General features: G+C 33.3%; 10 protein-coding genes across 10 annotated transcripts; 3 read left to right on the top strand and 7 right to left on the bottom strand.

Annotated features, from left to right (window-relative positions):
* Nucleotides 1-198: 198 nt before the first annotated feature.
* PPL_00397 (uncharacterized protein) lies at nt 199-570 on the bottom strand (the record flags this gene model as incomplete). Its single annotated transcript, XM_020571427.1, has 3 exons — nt 199-302; nt 377-467; nt 568-570. The coding sequence occupies 3 exons, from the start codon at nt 568-570 to the stop codon at nt 199-201; spliced, it is 198 nt and encodes a 65-aa protein (XP_020438701.1).
* Nucleotides 571-1,594: 1,024 nt separating this feature from the next.
* On the bottom strand, nt 1,595-3,717 carry ctrB (putative cationic amino acid transporter; the record flags this gene model as incomplete). Its single annotated transcript, XM_020571426.1, has 2 exons — nt 1,595-2,726; nt 2,810-3,717. The coding sequence occupies 2 exons, from the start codon at nt 3,715-3,717 to the stop codon at nt 1,595-1,597; spliced, it is 2,040 nt and encodes a 679-aa protein (XP_020438700.1).
* A 274-nt stretch (nt 3,718-3,991) lies between these two features.
* PPL_00395 (uncharacterized protein) lies at nt 3,992-6,179 on the bottom strand (the record flags this gene model as incomplete). The annotated part of the gene is made up of 4 exons (XM_020571425.1): nt 3,992-4,033; nt 4,146-4,165; nt 5,535-5,559; nt 6,057-6,179. The coding sequence occupies 4 exons, from the start codon at nt 6,177-6,179 to the stop codon at nt 3,992-3,994; spliced, it is 210 nt and encodes a 69-aa protein (XP_020438699.1).
* Nucleotides 6,180-7,014: 835 nt separating this feature from the next.
* On the top strand, nt 7,015-7,865 carry PPL_00394 (uncharacterized protein; the record flags this gene model as incomplete). Its single annotated transcript, XM_020571424.1, has 2 exons — nt 7,015-7,177; nt 7,504-7,865. The coding sequence occupies 2 exons, from the start codon at nt 7,015-7,017 to the stop codon at nt 7,863-7,865; spliced, it is 525 nt and encodes a 174-aa protein (XP_020438698.1).
* Nucleotides 7,866-8,916: 1,051 nt separating this feature from the next.
* Nucleotides 8,917-9,078, bottom strand: PPL_00393 (uncharacterized protein; the record flags this gene model as incomplete). Its single annotated transcript, XM_020571423.1, has 1 exon — nt 8,917-9,078. The coding sequence occupies one exon, from the start codon at nt 9,076-9,078 to the stop codon at nt 8,917-8,919; it is 162 nt and encodes a 53-aa protein (XP_020438697.1).
* Nucleotides 9,079-9,682: 604 nt separating this feature from the next.
* PPL_00392 (putative protein tyrosine kinase) lies at nt 9,683-10,900 on the top strand (the record flags this gene model as incomplete). The annotated part of the gene is made up of 3 exons (XM_020571422.1): nt 9,683-10,243; nt 10,356-10,787; nt 10,874-10,900. The coding sequence occupies 3 exons, from the start codon at nt 9,683-9,685 to the stop codon at nt 10,898-10,900; spliced, it is 1,020 nt and encodes a 339-aa protein (XP_020438696.1).
* Nucleotides 10,901-11,079: 179 nt separating this feature from the next.
* On the bottom strand, nt 11,080-12,377 carry PPL_00391 (RNA-binding region RNP-1 domain-containing protein; the record flags this gene model as incomplete). Its single annotated transcript, XM_020571421.1, has 4 exons — nt 11,080-11,676; nt 11,766-12,066; nt 12,145-12,251; nt 12,369-12,377. The coding sequence occupies 4 exons, from the start codon at nt 12,375-12,377 to the stop codon at nt 11,080-11,082; spliced, it is 1,014 nt and encodes a 337-aa protein (XP_020438695.1).
* Nucleotides 12,378-12,503: 126 nt separating this feature from the next.
* On the bottom strand, nt 12,504-15,126 carry PPL_00390 (uncharacterized protein; the record flags this gene model as incomplete). The annotated part of the gene is made up of 4 exons (XM_020571420.1): nt 12,504-12,522; nt 12,820-14,509; nt 14,585-14,817; nt 14,978-15,126. The coding sequence occupies 4 exons, from the start codon at nt 15,124-15,126 to the stop codon at nt 12,504-12,506; spliced, it is 2,091 nt and encodes a 696-aa protein (XP_020438694.1).
* Nucleotides 15,127-15,888: 762 nt separating this feature from the next.
* ndufa6 (NADH dehydrogenase ubiquinone 1 alpha subcomplex subunit 6) lies at nt 15,889-16,480 on the bottom strand (the record flags this gene model as incomplete). The annotated part of the gene is made up of 2 exons (XM_020571419.1): nt 15,889-16,091; nt 16,303-16,480. 2 exons carry the CDS (start codon nt 16,478-16,480, stop codon nt 15,889-15,891), a joined length of 381 nt encoding a protein of 126 aa, XP_020438693.1.
* Nucleotides 16,481-17,224: 744 nt separating this feature from the next.
* gnrA (gelsolin-related protein) lies at nt 17,225-20,773 on the top strand (the record flags this gene model as incomplete). Its single annotated transcript, XM_020571418.1, has 3 exons — nt 17,225-18,074; nt 18,178-19,055; nt 19,136-20,773. The coding sequence occupies 3 exons, from the start codon at nt 17,225-17,227 to the stop codon at nt 20,771-20,773; spliced, it is 3,366 nt and encodes a 1,121-aa protein (XP_020438692.1).
* Between the last annotated feature and the right edge of the window lie 86 nt (nt 20,774-20,859).

The raw sequence follows: 20,859 nt of genomic DNA, 5'->3' as shown, positions 1-20,859 counted from the left end.
ACCTTCTCACGTTGACCGAGCGCAGCCTGGTTGTTAAAGTTGTCACGATAGCTCGGACCTACCAAGTCAGAGTAGTTCTTTTCATTCTGGTATTTATCCTTGAACTGTTGATATGTCTTCTTTGCTGTGTAGAATTGTGTAAAGTATTGTTGTGTCGATTTGCCTGTTCTATTTGACTCTAGATTCAAACTCTCTAGATTACTCTCGATCGATGACAACAGTTTCTCCAACTTGTCTAATTCCGCTGGTTTCGCTTCTATACTCAGTCAATTTTATAAAGTAAACATAATGTAAACAATTGGCTTGTTAATATATATATATATAAAAACAAAGTGATAACACATTAACATTGAAATATCAAAACTATAGTACATACCAGTAGATAAATTTGAGAATTGTTGTACGATTTGATCGAATTGTCTAAAAGCATCTTTAATCTCACCTTCATATGATTCAAATATGCTTGCCTACACAATATAAATATTTTTTAAATTAAAAAAGTTGTTGTTAGTTTTTCATTTACCTATCGATTTATTTATAAGCAAATCTAATATCTATGATTCATACCATCTTTAAAATGCTTATGTTATTATTACTAATTATACAAATATCTACCAAAACAAACTATTTTATATGTATGTAATAATAAAAAAAATGATAGCAAAAATTCAAAAAAAAAATAATTAAGTCGTTATAATTTTCAATGGGGGGTCAAGCTGGCAGCACTATAATTCTTAACCCCTTGCACTCAATTTGGGGTGAAATAAAATTGTTTTTTTTTATACAAATAAAAAGATTTGATTTTTTCAAAAATTTTCAAACAGATAATCATAAATTCTTTGTTATTAATCTACTGGATTTTTCTTGGACAGGACTGAAAATCATTAAAATGAATTCATTGAACTAACTATTGATTCTGATCTGGTATAAGGCCAGCATTCCTTTAAAAACTATAACAAAAAATTTTAGTTTTAGTTTAATTCAAATGCCTCAAAACAAATCAAAGAAAGAATAAAAATGAAAAAAAAAAAAATGTTTTATTTAATAATCTAAAATATTTTAATTATTTTTTAAATTTAGTATCTCTAATAGTTATGTTCTTCATTTGATTGTTTTCCAACCATTTCAATTATAGTTTGGATACAGGTCTCGTAAGAAAATACAAAAAATGAACTTTTGTACTCTATTGGTTACTAGATTAGGTCAACATCGTTTCTTTTAGGGAATTTAGTATAGTGAGCACTCCATTGATCTGAAAGTTCTTTAGTTGGATCATACGGAAAGAATAATTAACAATTTAATAGATAATTTTTATTGTTAAATACCTAAACCAGAAAACAAGTTTTAAGACTATTTTATTAAAAAATAAATAAAATAGTTGAAATATTTTTAAATATAGTAAAATATTATAACAGATTATTTATTACTCGATATTCTTAGGATTTATTGTTATAAGAAAAATATATATTCAAAAATAATTTCAATCATCTATTATTATTGTGTTTAATAAAGATCTCAAAGAAATATTGATAATTAGGAGGGGAAGTAGAAATACTAAGAATATTTATTATAAATAAAATAATATTATATTATGTTAATCTGAATTATTATAATGATCGATGATCGATTGTTTTTGATCATCTTGATGATTGAAATCAGCGTTGGTGTTGGTAAGTGTTGAGCTTGGTCTTGGTAATACCTCTTCGTTGTTTGTTGTGTCGATGACGGTTGTTCTTGGTGATGATAAGTAAGATGATGATGTTGATGATGATGATGATTTGCTATCGCTGTTGGTTGTTCCGGATGTTGTGTTGGTGGTGTCTGTCGAGGTGTCAAGTGGAATGTCGTGTGACACCGAGTTGGCTACTACTGTTGAGTTGTTTGTATTTACATTGAGATTGATATCATCTTTCTCTGGTTTCTCTGTGTCGTAGTGAGTGAGTTCTTCGTCGTACTTGTCGTCAATATCGATCATCTCTGCTTCGCGCCCGACACGCGAATGTTTCTGGCCGTAGAACACGTAGATAAGCAATCCGATGACCAGCCAAACAACGAGACGAACCCAGGTCTCCCAGCTGAGTGACACCATCAGGTACATGTTGACCCAGATCGAGAGAATCGGGAGGAATGGAACCCATGGACATTTGAATCCAGGTGGAATATTGTCTGGCACCAAGAAGAAAACAATGGCACTGGGAATGAGTGCGAGCACTCCGAAAACGATGATCACCGAATAGTGGAGATCGTGTGAGTATCCGGCTGTGCAAATTCCAGAGAGAACGGCAATCATGATGCACAGGTACATTGGGCGTTGGAGGAACAGTGGGAAGTCACGAACTATCCATTTCGAGGTAGACTGAGACTTGTCTGTTATAACGGGATAACGCATAATCAAGACACAAGTAGAGACCAAAGTGAAAGACAGCAGTGTACCGATAGAAACCATGTCGGCGAGAACATCGATTTCAACAAACAATGCAATAACAGCTGCACAAACACCGGTGAAGATGGTCGAGTAGAATGGAGTCTTGAATCTTGGGTGAATGTAAGAGAACCACTTTGGAAGCAATCCGTCTCTGCTCAATGAAAAATATAGTCTCGGTTGACTCAGTAATCCAGAGAGTTGTGCAGTTGTCAAACCTGCAAAAGCACCAATACTCACAATGATTTCCGCCCATTTCAATCCATGATCTCCAAATGCTTGAGAAACAGGTGCATTTACATCCCTAAAACAACAAAATAATAAAATTACTTTAGTATGACAATTCAATTCAATTCAATTGTTGAATTATAAAAGTTGGATTCTTACATATTTGTATATGGAACCATAAGAGTTAAAACAATTGCTACTCCAACATATAAAACAGTTGAAATACCAAGTGATCCAAGAATACCGATTGGAAGATCACGTTGTGGATTCTTTACTTCTTCAGCTACGTTACAAACTCCGTCGAATCCCAGATAGGCAAAGAAGGTGATAGCTGCGGCGTTGAAGATACCCTTGGCACCAAATGGTGTAAAGTTGTCCCAGTTCTTGGTGTCGGTGTAGAATGATCCAACAATAATGACAAACAGGACAATGGCAACTTTAATGGCGACGAATATCTTGTTGAATCGTGCTGATTCTTTCATTCCGAAAGCAGTGACCAACGTCAGCAGCACTACCGATAGGAATGCAATTAGATCCAATGAGAAACCACTTGCCAGAGAGATGGGATTAAATGGATGCGGCAAGTATCCGCCACCCGCTGTGATAATCGATGAGAGATACCCGCTCCATCCACGCGCTACAGTCGCACTTGCTATCATGTACTCCAATGTTAAATCCCAACCGATGATCCAGGCGACCAATTCTCCGACTACAATATAGGAGTAGGAATAAGTGGAACCGGAACTCGGTACTCTAGTGGCAAACTCGGCATAACTGAGACCTGAGAGAGCACATGCAAATCCAGAAACTACATAGGAAAGGACAATGGCAGGTCCCGCTTTTTCTTTGGCGGCAACACCTGTCAACACGAAAATTCCGGATCCAATGATTGCACCAACTCCAAAAGCCAGTAGATCCAATACACTCAGACATCTCTTTAGCTTCTGACCGTTTCCATCGATGACGATGGGTTTGTCCATCTCCTCCTCTAACATACGGAGTGACTTCTTTCTTCGAGATAACCTTCCAAATGTTTCAACATTTGATCTAAATGTTGATACTGTCATCTTTTATTTTTATGGATAGTAGTTTTTTTTTTACAAAATTAATAATTTAAATTTACAATTATTTCTTTATACTAAAACATTAATATTACCAACTTTCAAATTGGTATACAAAAAAAGAGTTCAATAAAAAATGTTTAATGTTGCTCCTGTGTAATGTAATGGAGGAGAACAATTTGAAAAAACAAATAATACAACTGCCAAAATGTAACAGTAAATAAAGAGAATTATTTTTCGATGAAATAAATAAATATTTCTGGTTGGTTAATGATAGCTTTTAGTTGGAAATACTATTATTGTTGTTATTATTGTTATTTCTCTTTGAAGAAAATATTATAGTGATTATTATGATAATACTCTAAAATCAACCAAAATTGGTATAATAAATTTAAAAAATAAAAAAGGGTTCAATAAAAAAATTGTAGATTTACTTGTTTAATGATCTTAATTGCTATTTTTGTTGTATTTTAATGTTGGTATTGGAGTGTGTTAATTAATATTAAACAAAGAGAGAGAGAGTGCACTTCTATTAATTTATATTCTTAATCGAATCATATCAAAATTTAAATTTGGTGCACCAGTCAGTCTACCATTTTACATTAAAAATAGAAAACGTACAAAAAAATATCAATCGAACTCCTCACTGGCATTTAAACTCTGAAAATATTTTCAAATTAAATTGCATATGTAACATACACAATATTTAAAAATGTGGAAACAAAAATTTAAATTTCATTGATAAAATTAAACCATCGATATTAAATTCTGGTGCTATAACCAACTAGCTAACTCGTTGGTTGGTTGGATTGCTTGTTTTTTGCAATTTCACATAGATGGATACTCTCACCATAGAAGGGAATGAATTAATTTTAAACATATGTAAATATAATATTTCCAGTATACAGAGAGGTGGTAAAATAAAATATTTGTAAAATAGATATAAATTTGTGGGTTTGTTTTTGATTTTTAAACCGTCCCTAATTTCACAGGCACACACAATGAGAATAAAAACAATAAAAGTTGGTTTTGTAGTTGTGGTATTGGTGGGGTGTGGAAAGAGTGTTGTGGTATTCGAATTATTTCAATGTGATTGGTCGTTCAGAACATCAAATACTTTATATGGAAGTTTTTCAATTTAAAATCTAATGCTGAAAGAATGTGAATTTGGTATGTACAACCTCTATATTTATAAGGTGGTTAGCTGTTGTGTGTTTTGATGATGTATTCGATTTACATTGGTTTGATTGGTACAACTAAAACTTGAATGTCAATTATAGAAGGATAGGATAATATATATTTTATATATTAATCGTTATATAATCATTTTGAGATTGATTTTATCATATGATAGTTAATTGAGAATGCAGAGAAGAGAGTGAGAGTATAGTACTAATTCAATGTAGATGGTAAAATTGAATCTACATACACATCTTAATAAGTCAAATTGTCAGTAATGATACGACTGTAAATAACTAAACCAAAGTAAATTGATTTTAATCCGAAATATATAAATGCGATAGTAATTAAAAACCGACACCACAAATATATTTAGGTTTGATTGTGAGAGGTATTGAGGTGTGAATTCATAGATTTATATTGTATCTTTTATGATAATAGCAATTATTCATCCAATACTATAAATTATGTAATTTTTTTGATGGAATTAAAAAATTTTGGAAATAATAAAAATTCATATGGAAAACAAATTTTATTTGATTGTAAAGTGGATTCCGATGATGGAAATTGATCAAAATTCCCAAATATTTGATATAATTATAAATTTTTATTATCCAATTAAATTTTGCTATAGCTTAACTTACAATAAGAAATTTCCTTTTTGCTTTTCTTTAAAATAAATAATTCCGAAGAAATATTATAATTTTATAATAAAAATAATTGGAATGTATTTACCAATTATACAACTTAAATTTAATTATTTGATTTTGTTTGAAAACAATAATTATGAATATAATTACACTGTGATGTTAAAAATTATTAATTATGAGTTGTTCAGACATTTACAATATCATTAATATTTATAGTGAACGAGTTGTATGATTGAAATCATAACCAAAAAAAAAAAAGTATACTAATAAAAACATATATACAGTGTATCGATTTGAAATTTTAGATAGGATGTATTATTTTAGAAAAAGGTACCACCACACTTTGGTTAATTGGTGTTTGATTGATTATAATGTGTGAGTAGGTGGTTGTGTTATTATTTTCTTATTATTTATTATTATTATCATCGTTGTTAATGCACATTTTTAGTAATGTATTGAATAAAGTTACTGAATCTTAGATGAGATAAATAACATTTGTTAATATAATATACATACACTCTTTTTAGATTTTCCATAACCACTGCTGCTGTTGTTAATGTCATCATAATCCGATGACAAAGAATCACTTAGTACAAGAGAGGAGCTTAATTGGTCGTTTGATAGCAATCGATTATTCATTTTTAATATGATTTATTTATATTTTTATAAATATAAAAGAATTATGATAATATAACAATAACAACATCTACTCTGAATGATAGGTGATATCTTATGGTAAGCTGATGTTGTTTTAACTTTTAAATATCAACCAATTGTACTATTATTTAATTGATTGTTTCTACTACTACTGATATATTTTAAGAGTAAAATTTGAATTATCCTCTTCCTTCTCTATCTATCTATCTTGCTCTAAAGTAAGACTTCTCTTCTCTTTTCTCTAAATCTAACTAATATTACAATAAATACAAAAATTTGGTACAAAATTAATCTATAGGTATTTGATAGATTGCTATTCTCTATGATGAATAGCACAATAACAACATCTATCTTTTAATTTATTCTTATAAATTATTTAGTATTCTTATAAAGTTTTAAATATGAATTGAAAAAATGATAGTTATTAATAGAGAAGTGTGGGTGGGGTTATGAAAATTTTTAGCCGATAATTAAAAATATCAAACATGTTCCAAACGTTGGATCACTTTCAAACCTAATTTTTTAACTTTTAATATATTTTCATATTCAATTTTATCATTAAATTTATACAGTCAAATACTATATTATGACTATAGTTTGTTTAGAAAAAGTATTTCTTCCAACATTATCTGATATAATAGTAATAATTTTCCTCACACATTAAAATCGATTAACATTTAATTCACTGGAAGATCTTCAAAAAAATTTGGAAAAAATGAAAAAAAAAATGAAAAAAAAAATATTTATTTATTTTTAATTAAAACAAAAAAATTACATCTATGAAACATTCATTCATTCATTATATAAAACGACAACAATGAGTGATACAGATAAAACAAGATTAAAAGAATTATTAAATCAATCATTGACATTAAGAAATGCAATAAAACAAACAGCACCAACCGCTACCAATTATAAATCGATGATAGCCGAGCTCAAGTCAAAGGCGGTCGAAGCACGCGCACTCAGCGATAAGCTCAGTATGGAACATGGACAAGCTCTTACTACCGAGTTCTTTGGTTTTGCGCAATTCTGTGAGTTGGCATCGTCGCCAAACTCGGTGGAAGCCGACCTCTACGACTCGATCGTCGAGGATCTGCTCAAGGCGCGCTCCTCTGCGGTGGCACTGGGCGACAAGCATCTAGACTCGCGTATTCTCGAGCTTCTCACCAACATATTTTCGCGAACCAAGCAATTTGACCGCGAGATTGAAATCATCGAACGCGCAGTTAGCCGCGATAAATCGGTCGCCAAGATGATGGCGCTCGTCTCTGCCTATCTGAATAAACTGAACTACATCTACCAGGATCGCGACCGTATCTACTCGGTGCAGCAGGAGAAGCAACTCGATGGATCGGACGCAGACGGCGACCGCTACATGAAGCTGCACGTCCAGTGCTGGGAACACTATCTCTGGTTGAAAGAGCAGTCGGCGTTCCAACGCGACCAATTCATTCGTGTGCACAAAGCAGCGCTCTTCAAGCTGGCAATCTACCTTGGCTCGCTGGCGAATCCTCTCATCTCTGGCAAAGACCCAGAGGTGGTGAGCATCGCGATGGAGGCATTCGACGAGGCATTCTACATTGCGAAACTCACAGAGGACCAAGAGTACTTCTGCGCGGCAACCGCACACAAATCATCTGTAATATACCGAACAATGTCAGCTGATGACAGAGACAAACTACTGCAATCACTCAAAACCATTGAAGAACAAATCAAACCAAAGAACAGCGAAATCAGAGATTTAATCTACTCCATCGAGAACAAAATGCCCTCTATGCACCCCGAAATGAAAGAAAACGATCCAAAACCAACAGATACAACAACAAATACAACTGAAAATAATTAAATAAATCTAATAATAATTATTAATGTACTTGTTATTACCTGTTTTAATTAAATTTTCACCAAAATCTTGATATTATTTTTATGTGTTTGAATGCAGTGACAAGTAGAAATTATCTACTTGTAATAATATAAAATGAATTTAATCTTCAAAAATTATATTTTAAAAAAATATAATTAATAAATCTAAACAAATACACAAGAGAAGTTTAGTTACAACTATATATAAATGGAAATTGATTCAAATAATGAGAAAAAGATTGTTTCTAGAAAGATTTGTTGGAGATTAAGATAAAACCTGGAAAACACCTTAGGTCATGATTTTGACCAAATATATAAAGTTGTCAATATTTTTTATAAATATAGGACGACCGATACAAGATAATTTATCACACCAATAATAAAACAATAGAATATTAATACATGTTAGAGTATATTAGAATAGAACCTGAGTTTTACCAAAATGATTAAAATATAAAAATTAAAGGATTGACCAGTCATAAAGAAAATCATCAGTAGTGATATAACAAAAATCCGCTACAATTTTGCGCTGAATTTTCACTAAGATCAACCCACCTTTTTTTTTGTTTTTTTTCTAATGACTACCCACTTTTTTTTTTTTGCATAGTATTTTGCATCTCACATTTTTAAAAATATATTTTCTGTTATTAGCAAAGAAAAAGACTTAAGCTTTACTATTATTATTTTTAAAGTTTCTTAATATTCACTCTATAATTTTCAATATTATATACCCACCTTAATAATCATTTTAGTTAACCTTTTTCAGTTTGATCAGTTTTCTTTAAAAAAAATTACACAATTAAATATTTTATAAATATATATATATATATTATATCGCATATAAATAGATCAATCAATCAGGAAATAAAGAAAGAGAGAGAATGAGTGGTCTATCTCCACCATCGACACCAGTTTCGAAACTAAAAACACAAGCTGCTGCCACCACAGTGAAAAAGAAAAAGAATACAACATTCTCTGAAGATGTTATGTTTACACCGGTGGTACCATCGCACATGATGACACCGTTGTCGAGTGGCTCAAGACCAACACCGGAACAGTTTGTTTTCGAACAGCAGCTGTTCAGCGAGAAGAAGAAAGCCAACTACAACACACCTCGCTGTCCTTCACCACCACTAAAGTCAACGCCGGCATCGCGAAACATCTCGATCAACTCGAATCAAACCGTCGCTCACTACATGTCGAGCGAACGACCGTTGTTAGTACCGCAGCAGCCCAGCGAAGCGTCGGCATTCGATTTGAACTTTGAGATTGTTGCGCGTCTCGGAAGTGGATCGTTCTCCGACGTCTACAAGAGTCGCTCTAAGCAAGACAATCAACTGTATGCGATCAAACAGGCGCGTCATCCATTTCGTGGATATCAAGAGCGTGATCGCGCCATCCTCGAAGTCAAGAATGCAACCGTGTTATCACCGCACCCAAACATTGTGCAATACTACAACAGCTGGGAGCAGTCTGGCATTCTCTACATTCAGAGTGAGCTGTGCGAGCGTGGCACTCTCAAAGACATACTGGAGTACTCGACCTACCTCCACGAAGATTTGATATGGAATTTTCTGGTGGATTGTCTACTGGGTGTCCAACATATACATCAGGCATCCATGTTACATTTAGATATAAAACCAGATAACTTATTCATTTCGGCAACCGGCACATTAAAGATTGGTGATTTCGGAATGGCAATACAACTACAGCAGCAACAGCAACAGCAACAACAACAACTAAACGAAGAACAAGACTCAACCTCACAACAACAACAACAACTAAACAATAGCTACGATATGAACACCAGTAGAGATAGTAACAATTTGAGTATAGACGAAGACGATGTATATTTTGATTTTATAGAAGGCGATAGCAGGTATCTAGCGATCGAGTTTCTCAACGATAAAAAACTGATTGGAATGCCATCCGATATCTTTTCGATTGGTGTAACGTTTTTCGAGATGGTGACAGGCAAAGAGATGCCTTCGAACGGTCCTCTCTGGGAACAGCTACGAGATGACAGAGCAACCGAATTTCTAGAGCCAAACAAATACTCTAATACCCTCTACAACTGCATCTTGGCAATGATGAAGTCTAATATCTCTGAGCGTATAACATTAGATGATCTATTAAAGATTGATCAAATTAAAAATATAGTAAATGAAAGAAAATTAAATGTAAGTTGAATTGTATTAATATATATATATATAAATGAAAAAAACTCTAAATAGATAGATAATAAACTAACTAACTATTTAATCAATTCAATTCGATTCAATATTAATATAGCCAAATATAAATAGAGTAATACAATTAATACCACAATCACCTAAAAATCAATTCCCAATGTTGGATAAAGAGAATCATTATAATTCACCTATGGCATCACTTAGCCTTAAATCATCGGCACATTTTATCATTAACAATAATAATAATAACAACAATCTCAATAATAGTAGTAATAGTATTAGTTTTAGTAATGGTAGTTCAAATAATATAAATAATCTATTTAAAGAACAAATTCAACTTCAAAGTCAACAACTACAGGAACAACAACTACAACCACCAGCAGCACCAAAATCAACCATTAAAAGTATGAAAAGAGTACTACAAGATTCAATAGATGGTACTACATCTCAAAAAGTTTGTGCAATCAGAAGAAGTTTAGATAATTCACTACAAACTGAAGATTCAACAATGTCACCTAGGAATCTACTAAGTGTAAGTACTATACAAAAATATAGTCTTTATCATTGCTTTAATCTTTATATTAATCAATATTATTTTAATAATTTCTATTTAATTAGTTATTCCAAGATTCTAAAAAAGAATGATAGCATCAAAAAAAATAGATATATTAATATATAAAAGATATAATAATCTAATAAAAATCTATAGAGATAGATTATTGAGCTTATAATTATTTTAATTTAGCTCAAATTTATTTACACATGTATAAATAACAATAATCTTTAATATTAAATTTAAATATGACACCTAAAGTTTATTGAGTTTAAATTTGACTTTCTTCTTCTACGGCTGGTTGTACTTCATCTGATGGGTTGGATTGTTGTGAAAGCAATGAATCAGTCTCCGATGGGTTCTCTTCTCTCTCCTTCTTCTTCTCTTCAATCATTGATTTGGTTTCATCTGAAATCTGATTGAATTGTTTCTCAACGGTGTTTGAAATGTTGTCACCGGTCTGTTTGATGGAGGATCCAATCGATGACATGACTTCGACACCCTTGGCAATGGTTTCATTCTCCTTTGCCTTGGCGGCCAACGAGTTTACTTGTTGTGACAACAAATCGGTGGCACTCTTGAACATGCCAGAGATTTGGAATCTCTCGTCGACTGCCTTTGCTTGTGCTACAACTACATTCTTGACTACGGTTGCATTATCAGAGATATTCTGCTTGAGAGCAACAGCATTCTCTGTGATGTGTAACTTGTTATCGATTTCATTAGCAGTTGCCTTGATACTCTCTGCTCCAACCTTTAACTTCAAAGAAATCATATGCTCCTCATCGATCTGTCTTGCTTTGGTGGCAGCTTCTTGACTAAGATTATAACCTGAGGCCAACATTGTTGCAATTACAGATGTTTTTGTCTATAATGAAATGAATGAATGAGAGTATTAATATCGTTCAAGTGTTATAATTCCTTATTTGATAGTATTTGATCTAAATATAAACATACTCTTTCAGAATCTGGTACTGGGTGATCTCTGTTGGTAATTGTATTCTCTGGATTGTTGTTGATGTTATTGTTGTTCTCTACATTGTTTTGCTCTAAATTTGTGTTGTCTATGCTATTGTTGTTATTATCGTTGTTGACGATAGTTTGAGATGGTGATGGTGAAAAGTGTTGTGTTGGGTTGTATTGTAAGACTTGAATAACTTTATCAACAATCAATGCATTTGTTAATAATAAAGCTGTCTTGGCAGCAGATTCTGATTCAAAAACAACAACTGCTTCTTGAGCTGATCCTGTAGAATCCCTATTAATATCAATAATGAATAATTAGCCTTTTTTTTTTTTCTTTTTTGACATCTAAACCTATTATTATAAAACTTACTCTCTCAAAGATAACTCTGTAATCTTTCCACAGAACGAAAAGAAATCAGAAACAGTCTTTGGTGTTGCCTTTAAGGAAACGTTTGATACATATACAGATAATAAATCCTAAAATAAAAATAAATAATTAATTTTCTATTCTATTCTATTCTAGTCCGTTGTTATTGTTATTTGTTCTACAGCTAGTAATAAAACTATCATTATCTTTTTGTATATCATTCTTACCTTGTTCATTTTGAAATATATTTATATAGTTAATAAATATAATATTAAATTATAATTGGGTAATAAAAAAAAGTGTTTATCAAATAAATAAATTAAGTAAGTAAAATTTTTAGAATTCTAATTGTTAATTATTATCTATCCTATTAATGAGAATCTGTTGTTAAAAAAAATTAAAAATAAATAAAAAAATGATTTTTTTTCAAATAATTAATTAAAAAATAGGTTGTGTGGTGGTTGAAGGTGAAGGGGGTGTTAAAAAAAATTTAGATAAAACTTCTTAATTTTTGGAGAATTTTTTTAATAATAGTTAATAATAATAAATTAGATAATAAATTATAATAATATATATATTTTATTTGATTTTTTATTTATTTATTTTATTTTTTTTGGACATTTTATCAAATTTGAAGTAATATTAAATATTATATTGAATGATAGTTTTTAGTTTTACAATTTTTTAACAACAGGAGCAGCCTTTGAGACAACAGTTGCGAATGATGTGACTGTTCCGGCTGGCTTTGAGGATGGAATGGATGGAGATCCTTTGGACTCACGGAGTTCTTTTACTTCCTTTTCCAACTGAGCAATTCTTTGTTGAAGTGCTTGTGTTTCTTTTTGGTGAGCATCAACCAGTTGTTTGGTGAGTTCTTGAATGATTGGTTGAAGAAGTTTGTCGAATCCTGCTGTTGATACTGGTGTAGATGCTGATGAAAGTGTTGGTGAAGATGCGGTTGGTGTGCTTACTGCTGGTGACTTCTTGGTATCTGGTGTTGGTTGTTGTTGAACTACTGGTGTTGAAACAGCTGGTGTTGGTGTTGGAGTATGGTGAACTGGTGCAACTGTTGCTGGTGTTGGAGTGTGATGTACAACTGGAGTATGGTGAACTGGTGCGACTGGTGCTGGTGTTGGGGCTGATGTTGGAGCAGCTGGTGCTGGAGTATGATGTACAACTGCTGGCTTTTGAGCTGGTGCACTTGGGAGTTCTCTCTTTGGTAGTACTTTAGCGGGTGCTGGAGTTGGTGTTGGAGTTGGTGCCGGGGTTGGGGCGACGACAACTGGAGTTGGTGCAGGGGTTGGTGGAGCAACAACAACTGGAGTTGGTGCAGGTGTTTGGGTGTGTTCCTCTGGAACAGATTCACCTGTGGTTTCGTAGTATGAATAGGTTCCAGAGTGAATGGCTGTGTCGTCGTGCTCTGGCTCGATCCACTCTACGTTGTTGCATGGGAAGTAACCGGATTTGCTACCGATGAAACCTTCCCACCAGTAGTCGTCTTCCCATGCGTAGACTGCAATGGTGTCACCTACTTTGAGATTGAGTTCTCCTTCGTCTGCTGCGGTGTGGTCGAATATTACTCTTGCCTTTGGATAGAGGTCGGCAAAGTCTTGCTCGGTGGCGACACCACCAGCGGCATCCTGCTGTGCAGACTCGGCTGGCGCACCAAAAGCGGCGACTGGTTCGTCCTCGAGGAACTTGACAAAGGAACGTGGGAAGTATCCGGCCTGTCCATTCAACTGACCACCGAGCCACTCACCATTGTCGTCGTGGATCACCTCGATAATATCACCTGGCGAGATAGAGATCTCATCCTCACTCGACTTCTCGTATTGGTAGAGTGCCTCTACACGCTTCTTGGCTGGCAATACAACACCGGTGCCACCGATTCCCATTTGCTTCTTCAATTCGATAACTTTTTGTATCACCTTTTGCTCCTTCTTTCTGAGGGTGTCTGTTTCTTTCTTCTTGACTTCGATCTGCTTGTCGAGACCTTGAATCGAATTGACATCCTTTTGCTTCTCGTATACTTCACGCATGTGCTCCATAGCCTTACGATCTCTGACGGTCTTGTCGATGTTCTCACGCAGCTTGTTAAGATTCTGCTCCATGAACTTTGGATCAGATTCGAGTTGCTTGATCTTTGTAATCTCATTCTGAAGACTCTCACGCTTCAGTCTCAATTCCTCGAGAAGTTTGGTCTTCTCCTTGACGTTGTTCTCAACAAGAGTAGCCTGCTTCAAATCCTTCTGTGATTGATAAACCTGTTTCATCTTGTCCATTCCCTTGATAGCTCCATCTGTTTCATTGATAACAGTACTCAATGTCTTTATATCCTTTTCCAAGTCTTCAACCTCACGAAGGTATCCTAAAGAAATAATATTAAAAGAAATTAGTATATATTACAATTCAAAGATCTATATAATTCAGTTTTAAAATTTACCATTATCAATCTCTTTGATAGTGAATCTCAATGTAGCGTTATTCTGACCGAAATCCTTCAAGTCACATTCATAACCAATTGGAGGAAGACGACGGAATCCTCTCTTTCCAAAATAAGGATTATTCCAGAAAAACTCGAAAACTCCATCGTCATTACCTCCTTCGAAGCCATAGATCGAACCAGCTTCAGTACCACCCAAAATATTTGTAGATTCACTTCCAAATTCAATTGTACTATATTTTTTAATTAAATTATCATAATTGAATCAGTAAGTAATTTTCTTTTAAAAAACACTTGTTATTAGTGTTTAATTGTTGTTTGAGTCGTTCAAACTGCAAACATTGACAACTAACAACAACAACAACAATTATAATGCAATCAATGTATACATACCTCATTGGTACAATTACATCGGGTGGTTGTACTTTCCACTGACCAGAGATGAGTGGGTGTGATTTCAATACCAACTTCTTGGCTGTTGTATTATGAATCGACACACGTACACTACGTGCTGACTTGTTCATTTCATCTAGTGGGTCCATGTCTTTTTTCTAATTATTTGGTCTAATCAGTAATAATAAAATAATATACAAATATCTATATAATATATAGCAAAAATAGTAGTAATAACAAACAAACTAACAAACAAATATAAATAATCAAACAATTGACTGAAAAAAAAAACAATAAAGATCTTTTTTTTGAAAAAAATATATAAAAACTCTTTTATTTTTTTATTTTATTTTTATTTTTATTTTATTTTTTTAAAACCCTGAAATTGAAGCCCACCAACACAATTTAAAGTCAAACACTTATCAATGATATGATATCAAGTTTCAAGTTGTATAACGACAACACACTGGTTGCCGAACACATCGGACTGTCATATGAAAAAAAATTAAAATAAATAAAATAATATAAAATATAAAAATGTGTGATCAAGAGCATATTATTGCAATTGATATCTAATAATTTTTCTAATCTCGCATGACAATAACAATGATTGTAACAAAATTAAAATTATAAATTGATAAAACTTAACGTCTAATAAACAACAATAATTATACTAATAGAATTAAGTAATTTTAGTTTTAATTAGTTGTGGTTATCTTTTTTCTTTCTTTCATTTGATATACTAGAGTCAAGTTAACTGTGAGATGATATCACATGAAACCTTAATGATTTGATTCGTATTTAAAAATATTGTTTTGATTATGTTATGATTATTGTATTATGGTTTGGTTTGTTGTTTATTAAATTTATTATTGTTATTGATTTTTATCGATAAAAATACTATTTATAATTTAAATCTTGGCAAAGAACTTCTTTAATAGATCTTCACCTTCAGACAATTGCTTGGCTGGTGTGATTTGTTCTTCGAAATAGTTTACAACATGAGATCTAGTCTTTAATAATGATACTGCGTCAAAGAGTTCTGTTTCACCAATGAAAGCAACACGATCTAAAATAGTCTTGTCTGTAATATTTGAATATTGTTCAAAGTCAGCTGTATTATATATATAAATATAGGTAGGTGTGATCACATTTTGATTGATTATATTTTGATTTGATAAAAAATTATTAATATTAGTAAAAAGAAAAATCATATCTTTATATCAATCACACAATACAACCAATACAATAGTTGTTGTAATTATTGATTGTTTTGTTTTATGATTGATATCTTTCTTTACTCGATCGAGTGTCATAGAACATACCTCTGATTCTTTGTTTCATTTCAGAGACGTTGTATGAGAGATTGTAGTATTGAATGATGACAGGTACTGAACGAAGTGCATTTCTATATAATTTCAAACATCTTTTTTGTGCAACTGGCAATGATGCACTGACAATTGCTGGTCTGAGTGTCTTGATAGCCAATAAATTAGATGACATTCTATTGTATTCTACTCTATATTATATAACTTTGTTAATTTAGATTACTGATCTCACTGCTGAAACAATCAAAAAAAAAAAAAAAAAAAAAAAAAAGTAAAAAAAATTTTAAAAAAAATGAAAAAAATAATAATCGAAAATATTATTAATATGTAACATATAATTTTAATATCAATCAATTATTTACTTTAAAAGCAAACTCATCTACTTTTTTTTTCGATTTAATAAAAAATAAAAAGAAAGATATATTATTTAAAATTGACAAAACAATCTTTAATTTTACTATGATAGTTGTTACCAGACACACAACAAACAAAGTCTTTTATTTGAATAATATTTTTTTTTTTTCGAATTTTTTTTACAATGTTGGTTAAAGTTGTTAAGATTTTATTAATAAAAACCAACCCATTTTTTTTGCTTTTTATCAAAAGATAATAAATTTATTAATATATAACATATAAAGTCAACATCAACAATATAAATATCAATTTTTATATACATTGATTTATATTTTGTTATAATTATTATTGTATTTTAAAATTGAATTGTATAATTTTAGTTTTTTTTTTATTAAAACAACTATCTTATCATCAATTAATTGTATTTTTACTATTACTTTTGTATTTTATTTTTATTTGTATATTTAGATTAGTTAGATATATATTATTATATCAATCAGCAAATCAATCAATAAATCAATTCTATTTGAAATAAAGAAGGAAGGTTTCTTTTGATTGTCAGAGAATGGAGATTGATAGTGAAGTTGTACAACAAGAAGATCAACCTGTTGTTGTTGTTGATCAGATCGATCAATTGGAAGATAATGAAAATAGTGGTGACCAATTAGTGGAGCAAACTTCATCAACAGAATCTTCACCATTGGCGATTGATCAAGAGGAGGAAGTAGAGGAAGAAGAGAACCAAACAGATGTACAAAAGATAGATGATAATACCAATGTAAATGTTGTTGTTAGTTTATCTGTATATGCATCGGATGACACTGCTAACAATACAACTACCGATGGTGATGATGACCAATGTAATAATAGTCAAACTGATGTTGCTGCTTCTGACAATCAACAATCAAATCAAGAACAAGTAGAAGTAGAAGTAGAAGTCGAAGTCGAAGTAGAGGTAGAGGTAGAGGTAGAGGTAGAACAACAATCAGTTCCAGAAACAACACAGCTAGAAGAAGATCAACAACAACTAGATCAATCTGAACAAGTTGTACCAACAATTACAGATGATGTACCAGTACCAGTTACAACAGCAACAACAACTACAGAAGTAAAGGAGACAACAACTGAACAACAACAACAACAACAACAAGATCAACCAGTTGTGTCATCTATTAATATTCATCATGGTGCTAAATTGATTCAAGTTACCGGTAAGAAAGAGCCATATCATTATATTCCGGTGCCACTCTCACCAAAGTCATTGAACTTGAATGATGCATTCATCATGCAGAGTGATAGTTATATGTTTGTATGGTCAACCGACAAGATTCACTCACAAAAGAAAGCAAAAGCCATACAAATGGCTCAAAAGTTAAAAGTTGAAATTGGATGTCAAAGAGCTGTACAACCCTTAGGTAAGTTTAGATATATATGTTAAAAATATAAAACATCAGATACTAGTTAAGTTGATTATTAATTAATTAATTGTGATTGTTTTTTTTTTTTTTTTTTTCATAGAATTTGGTGAAGAACATCCAACATTTAATTGGTGTCTTGGTGTTCCAAAAGGATCGAAATTGGTGGTTACTAAGGAATCGAGTGATTTGCTACTGGATGAAGATGGTCTCGAGAGAGAACCAGAGTATTTCTTATATAGAGTTGGAAAGGTCGATGGCAAACTCAATGTCATCCCAATCGAGGAGGAGGTTATCACACAAGAGATGTTTGTCCCCACCAGTTGTTTTATTTTCGATTGTGAGCATGAGATCTATGTCTGGCAGGGTGAAAAGTCCACTACCGAGGAGAAGGAAGTCTCTATGACTCTGGCAAAGCGATTCCTCACCATGTTTGAGCGTCCTGCCAACACTGCGATCACCGCAGAGTATGATGGATCCGAGGGTTGTATATTCCGCTCAAAGTTTGCCACCTGGAAGGAGAAGGAAGGCAAACCGATCCAGTCGTACCTGAATCTCGGCAAGAAGAAAGAAGCACTCAGCTTCAATGTCAAGGAGATGCACCAAGATAAGGAGGTCGCCCAAATACACCTGGGTAGCAAGGACAGCAAGGGTAAGCTGCTAGTTTGGTCCTATGTGAAATCTCAGTGGCAAAAGGTGGAGGAAGACGACTTTGGAATCTTCTATTCGAACCGATCGTACGTGTGCAATTTCATCTACAAACCAGACGGAAAGAACTCGATCAAGTCTGCCATATTCTACTGGGAAGGATGCTACAGCAGTAACAGAGCGTACATCTCCTACAAATTCGGACTGTTCAAAGAGATTCAAAAGAAGATGCAATCACTTCAATCCGACGATCCAATCGAGTACAGAGTCGCACAGGGTAGAGAGCCATATGAATTTATTCAACTATTTGGAAATGAGACAATTGTATTAAATGTAAGAATAGAGTTAACTAGAAAAACAAACAAGTAATATATATTAATCAATTGAAATTGAACTTTTATTATTATTTATAGGAGGAATTATCTTTGGCAAAACCAATGATGTTCCAAATTAGAGGTGAAGAGGGTAATGTTAGAGGAACTCAGGTGTCAGAGATATCGGCATCGAGATTATGTTCGTTGGATTCCTTCACAATCATTCTGCCAAAGAAATGTATTTTAGTGTGGCATGGTAAAGCCAGTAACGATGCAGAGAGACAGTTGGCGTCGGATCTCTTCACTTTCTTACCACCAGAGTTTGAAGCCGGTGTCAGAGAGATTGAGGAGGGCGAAGAGCCAGAGTCGTTCTGGAAGATCATTGGTGGCAAACAAGACTATCCATCGCTGGACTCCGATGAGAAGCCAAAGAAGAACAAGCTGTTCCTCTGCACTGAGAACTCTGGTATCTTCAAGGCCGAAGAAGTAAAGCCATTTGCACAGGTCGATTTGAATCACGAGGAGAATTTGATTCTCGATCGTCACAACTCACTCTATGTATGGAGAGGAACCAAGACTACCGACGCCAAGTTTGAGATGACAATGAAGGTTGCCCAAGAGTACTTGGAGACTGCCGAAGACGAAAGACCAGATGGTGTCACTGTACAAGTAGAGAATGACGGTGAGGAGTCTGCCGCGTTTAGATCAGCTTTCATTTCCTGGAAGATTACGAAACCAAAGGTTTTCATTGATCCACGTGAAGTCAGAACACAAAAATTGGCATCCGAAGAGCAACAAAGAAAGTTGGAAGAACAACAAAAGAAATTGGAAGAGCAACAAGCTGCTGCCGCTGCCGACTTACTGGCTGAAAATACCAACAGTTCTACACCAGCAACAACCGATTCCAATCCACCAACTGAAGTTACTACACAAGTCAAAGAGGATGTTGACGAACAAGTAGTAGTAGTCGAAGAGATCAAAGAGGAGCAAGTCAATCAAGTTGAAGAAGTCAAGGAACAAGTTGATGAGCCAACAACCAAAGAGAATGTTGAGGAAGTAGAAGTAGTAGTTGAAGACAATCAAGTAGAAACTGTTGAACAAACAACAACAACAACAACAACAACAGACACTGAGGTAATTGAAGAAAAGGTGGAAGAGAAAAATGTAGATCCAGATCCATCTTCTTCTTCTTCCGAGTTAACAGAGGAAACACCTTCAATTATTACAACACCACCATTGGAATCTCAATCGTCTGAAGCAACTCCAGAGAGAGCAATCGGTAAATCAGGTAAACCGCCCATGCATCCAAAGAGCAATAACGCCGGTGACGCTGTTACCATGTCAGAGAGTGGTGATCTTTTGTTCTCATACGATGCCTTCAATATAATGAATAGTCCAAAATCGATGGCAAAGAAAGGAAAGAAAAAGAAGAATAGAGCAAGATCTCTCAGTCAGAATAGTACACCTACATCGTCACCGATCTCAAAGTCGTGCGAGTTGCCACCACCCGAATTCACACTCGACAACAACAGTGGATCGACGTCGAGCAGCAGTAACAGCAGTCCTCACCTCACTCGTAGAAAGGCAAAACACAGTCGTACTGGATCACATGGATCACCTCTACGTCTCGGTATCAATCACAATTCGAACAACAACTCTAGTTTCTCTCCAAAAATCAAAAGTGGATTGAATGATTCGACATCTTCATCAACCAATGATGATGATCAATCAATTTGAAAAAAAAAAAACAAAAACAACAATAACATCAGTTTAAATATATAGTTCTTACCAATAGGAACAATTTATATTTTATATATATATAT

The sequence above is a fragment of the Heterostelium album genome (genome assembly GCF_000004825.1).
Source record: "Heterostelium album PN500 unplaced genomic scaffold PPL_scaffold1, whole genome shotgun sequence".
NCBI classification, from domain to species: Eukaryota; Evosea; class Eumycetozoa; order Acytosteliales; family Acytosteliaceae; genus Heterostelium; species Heterostelium album.
The sequence above is the reverse complement of the archived record's forward strand: the minus strand, read 5'-3'. Positions and strand labels throughout refer to the sequence as shown.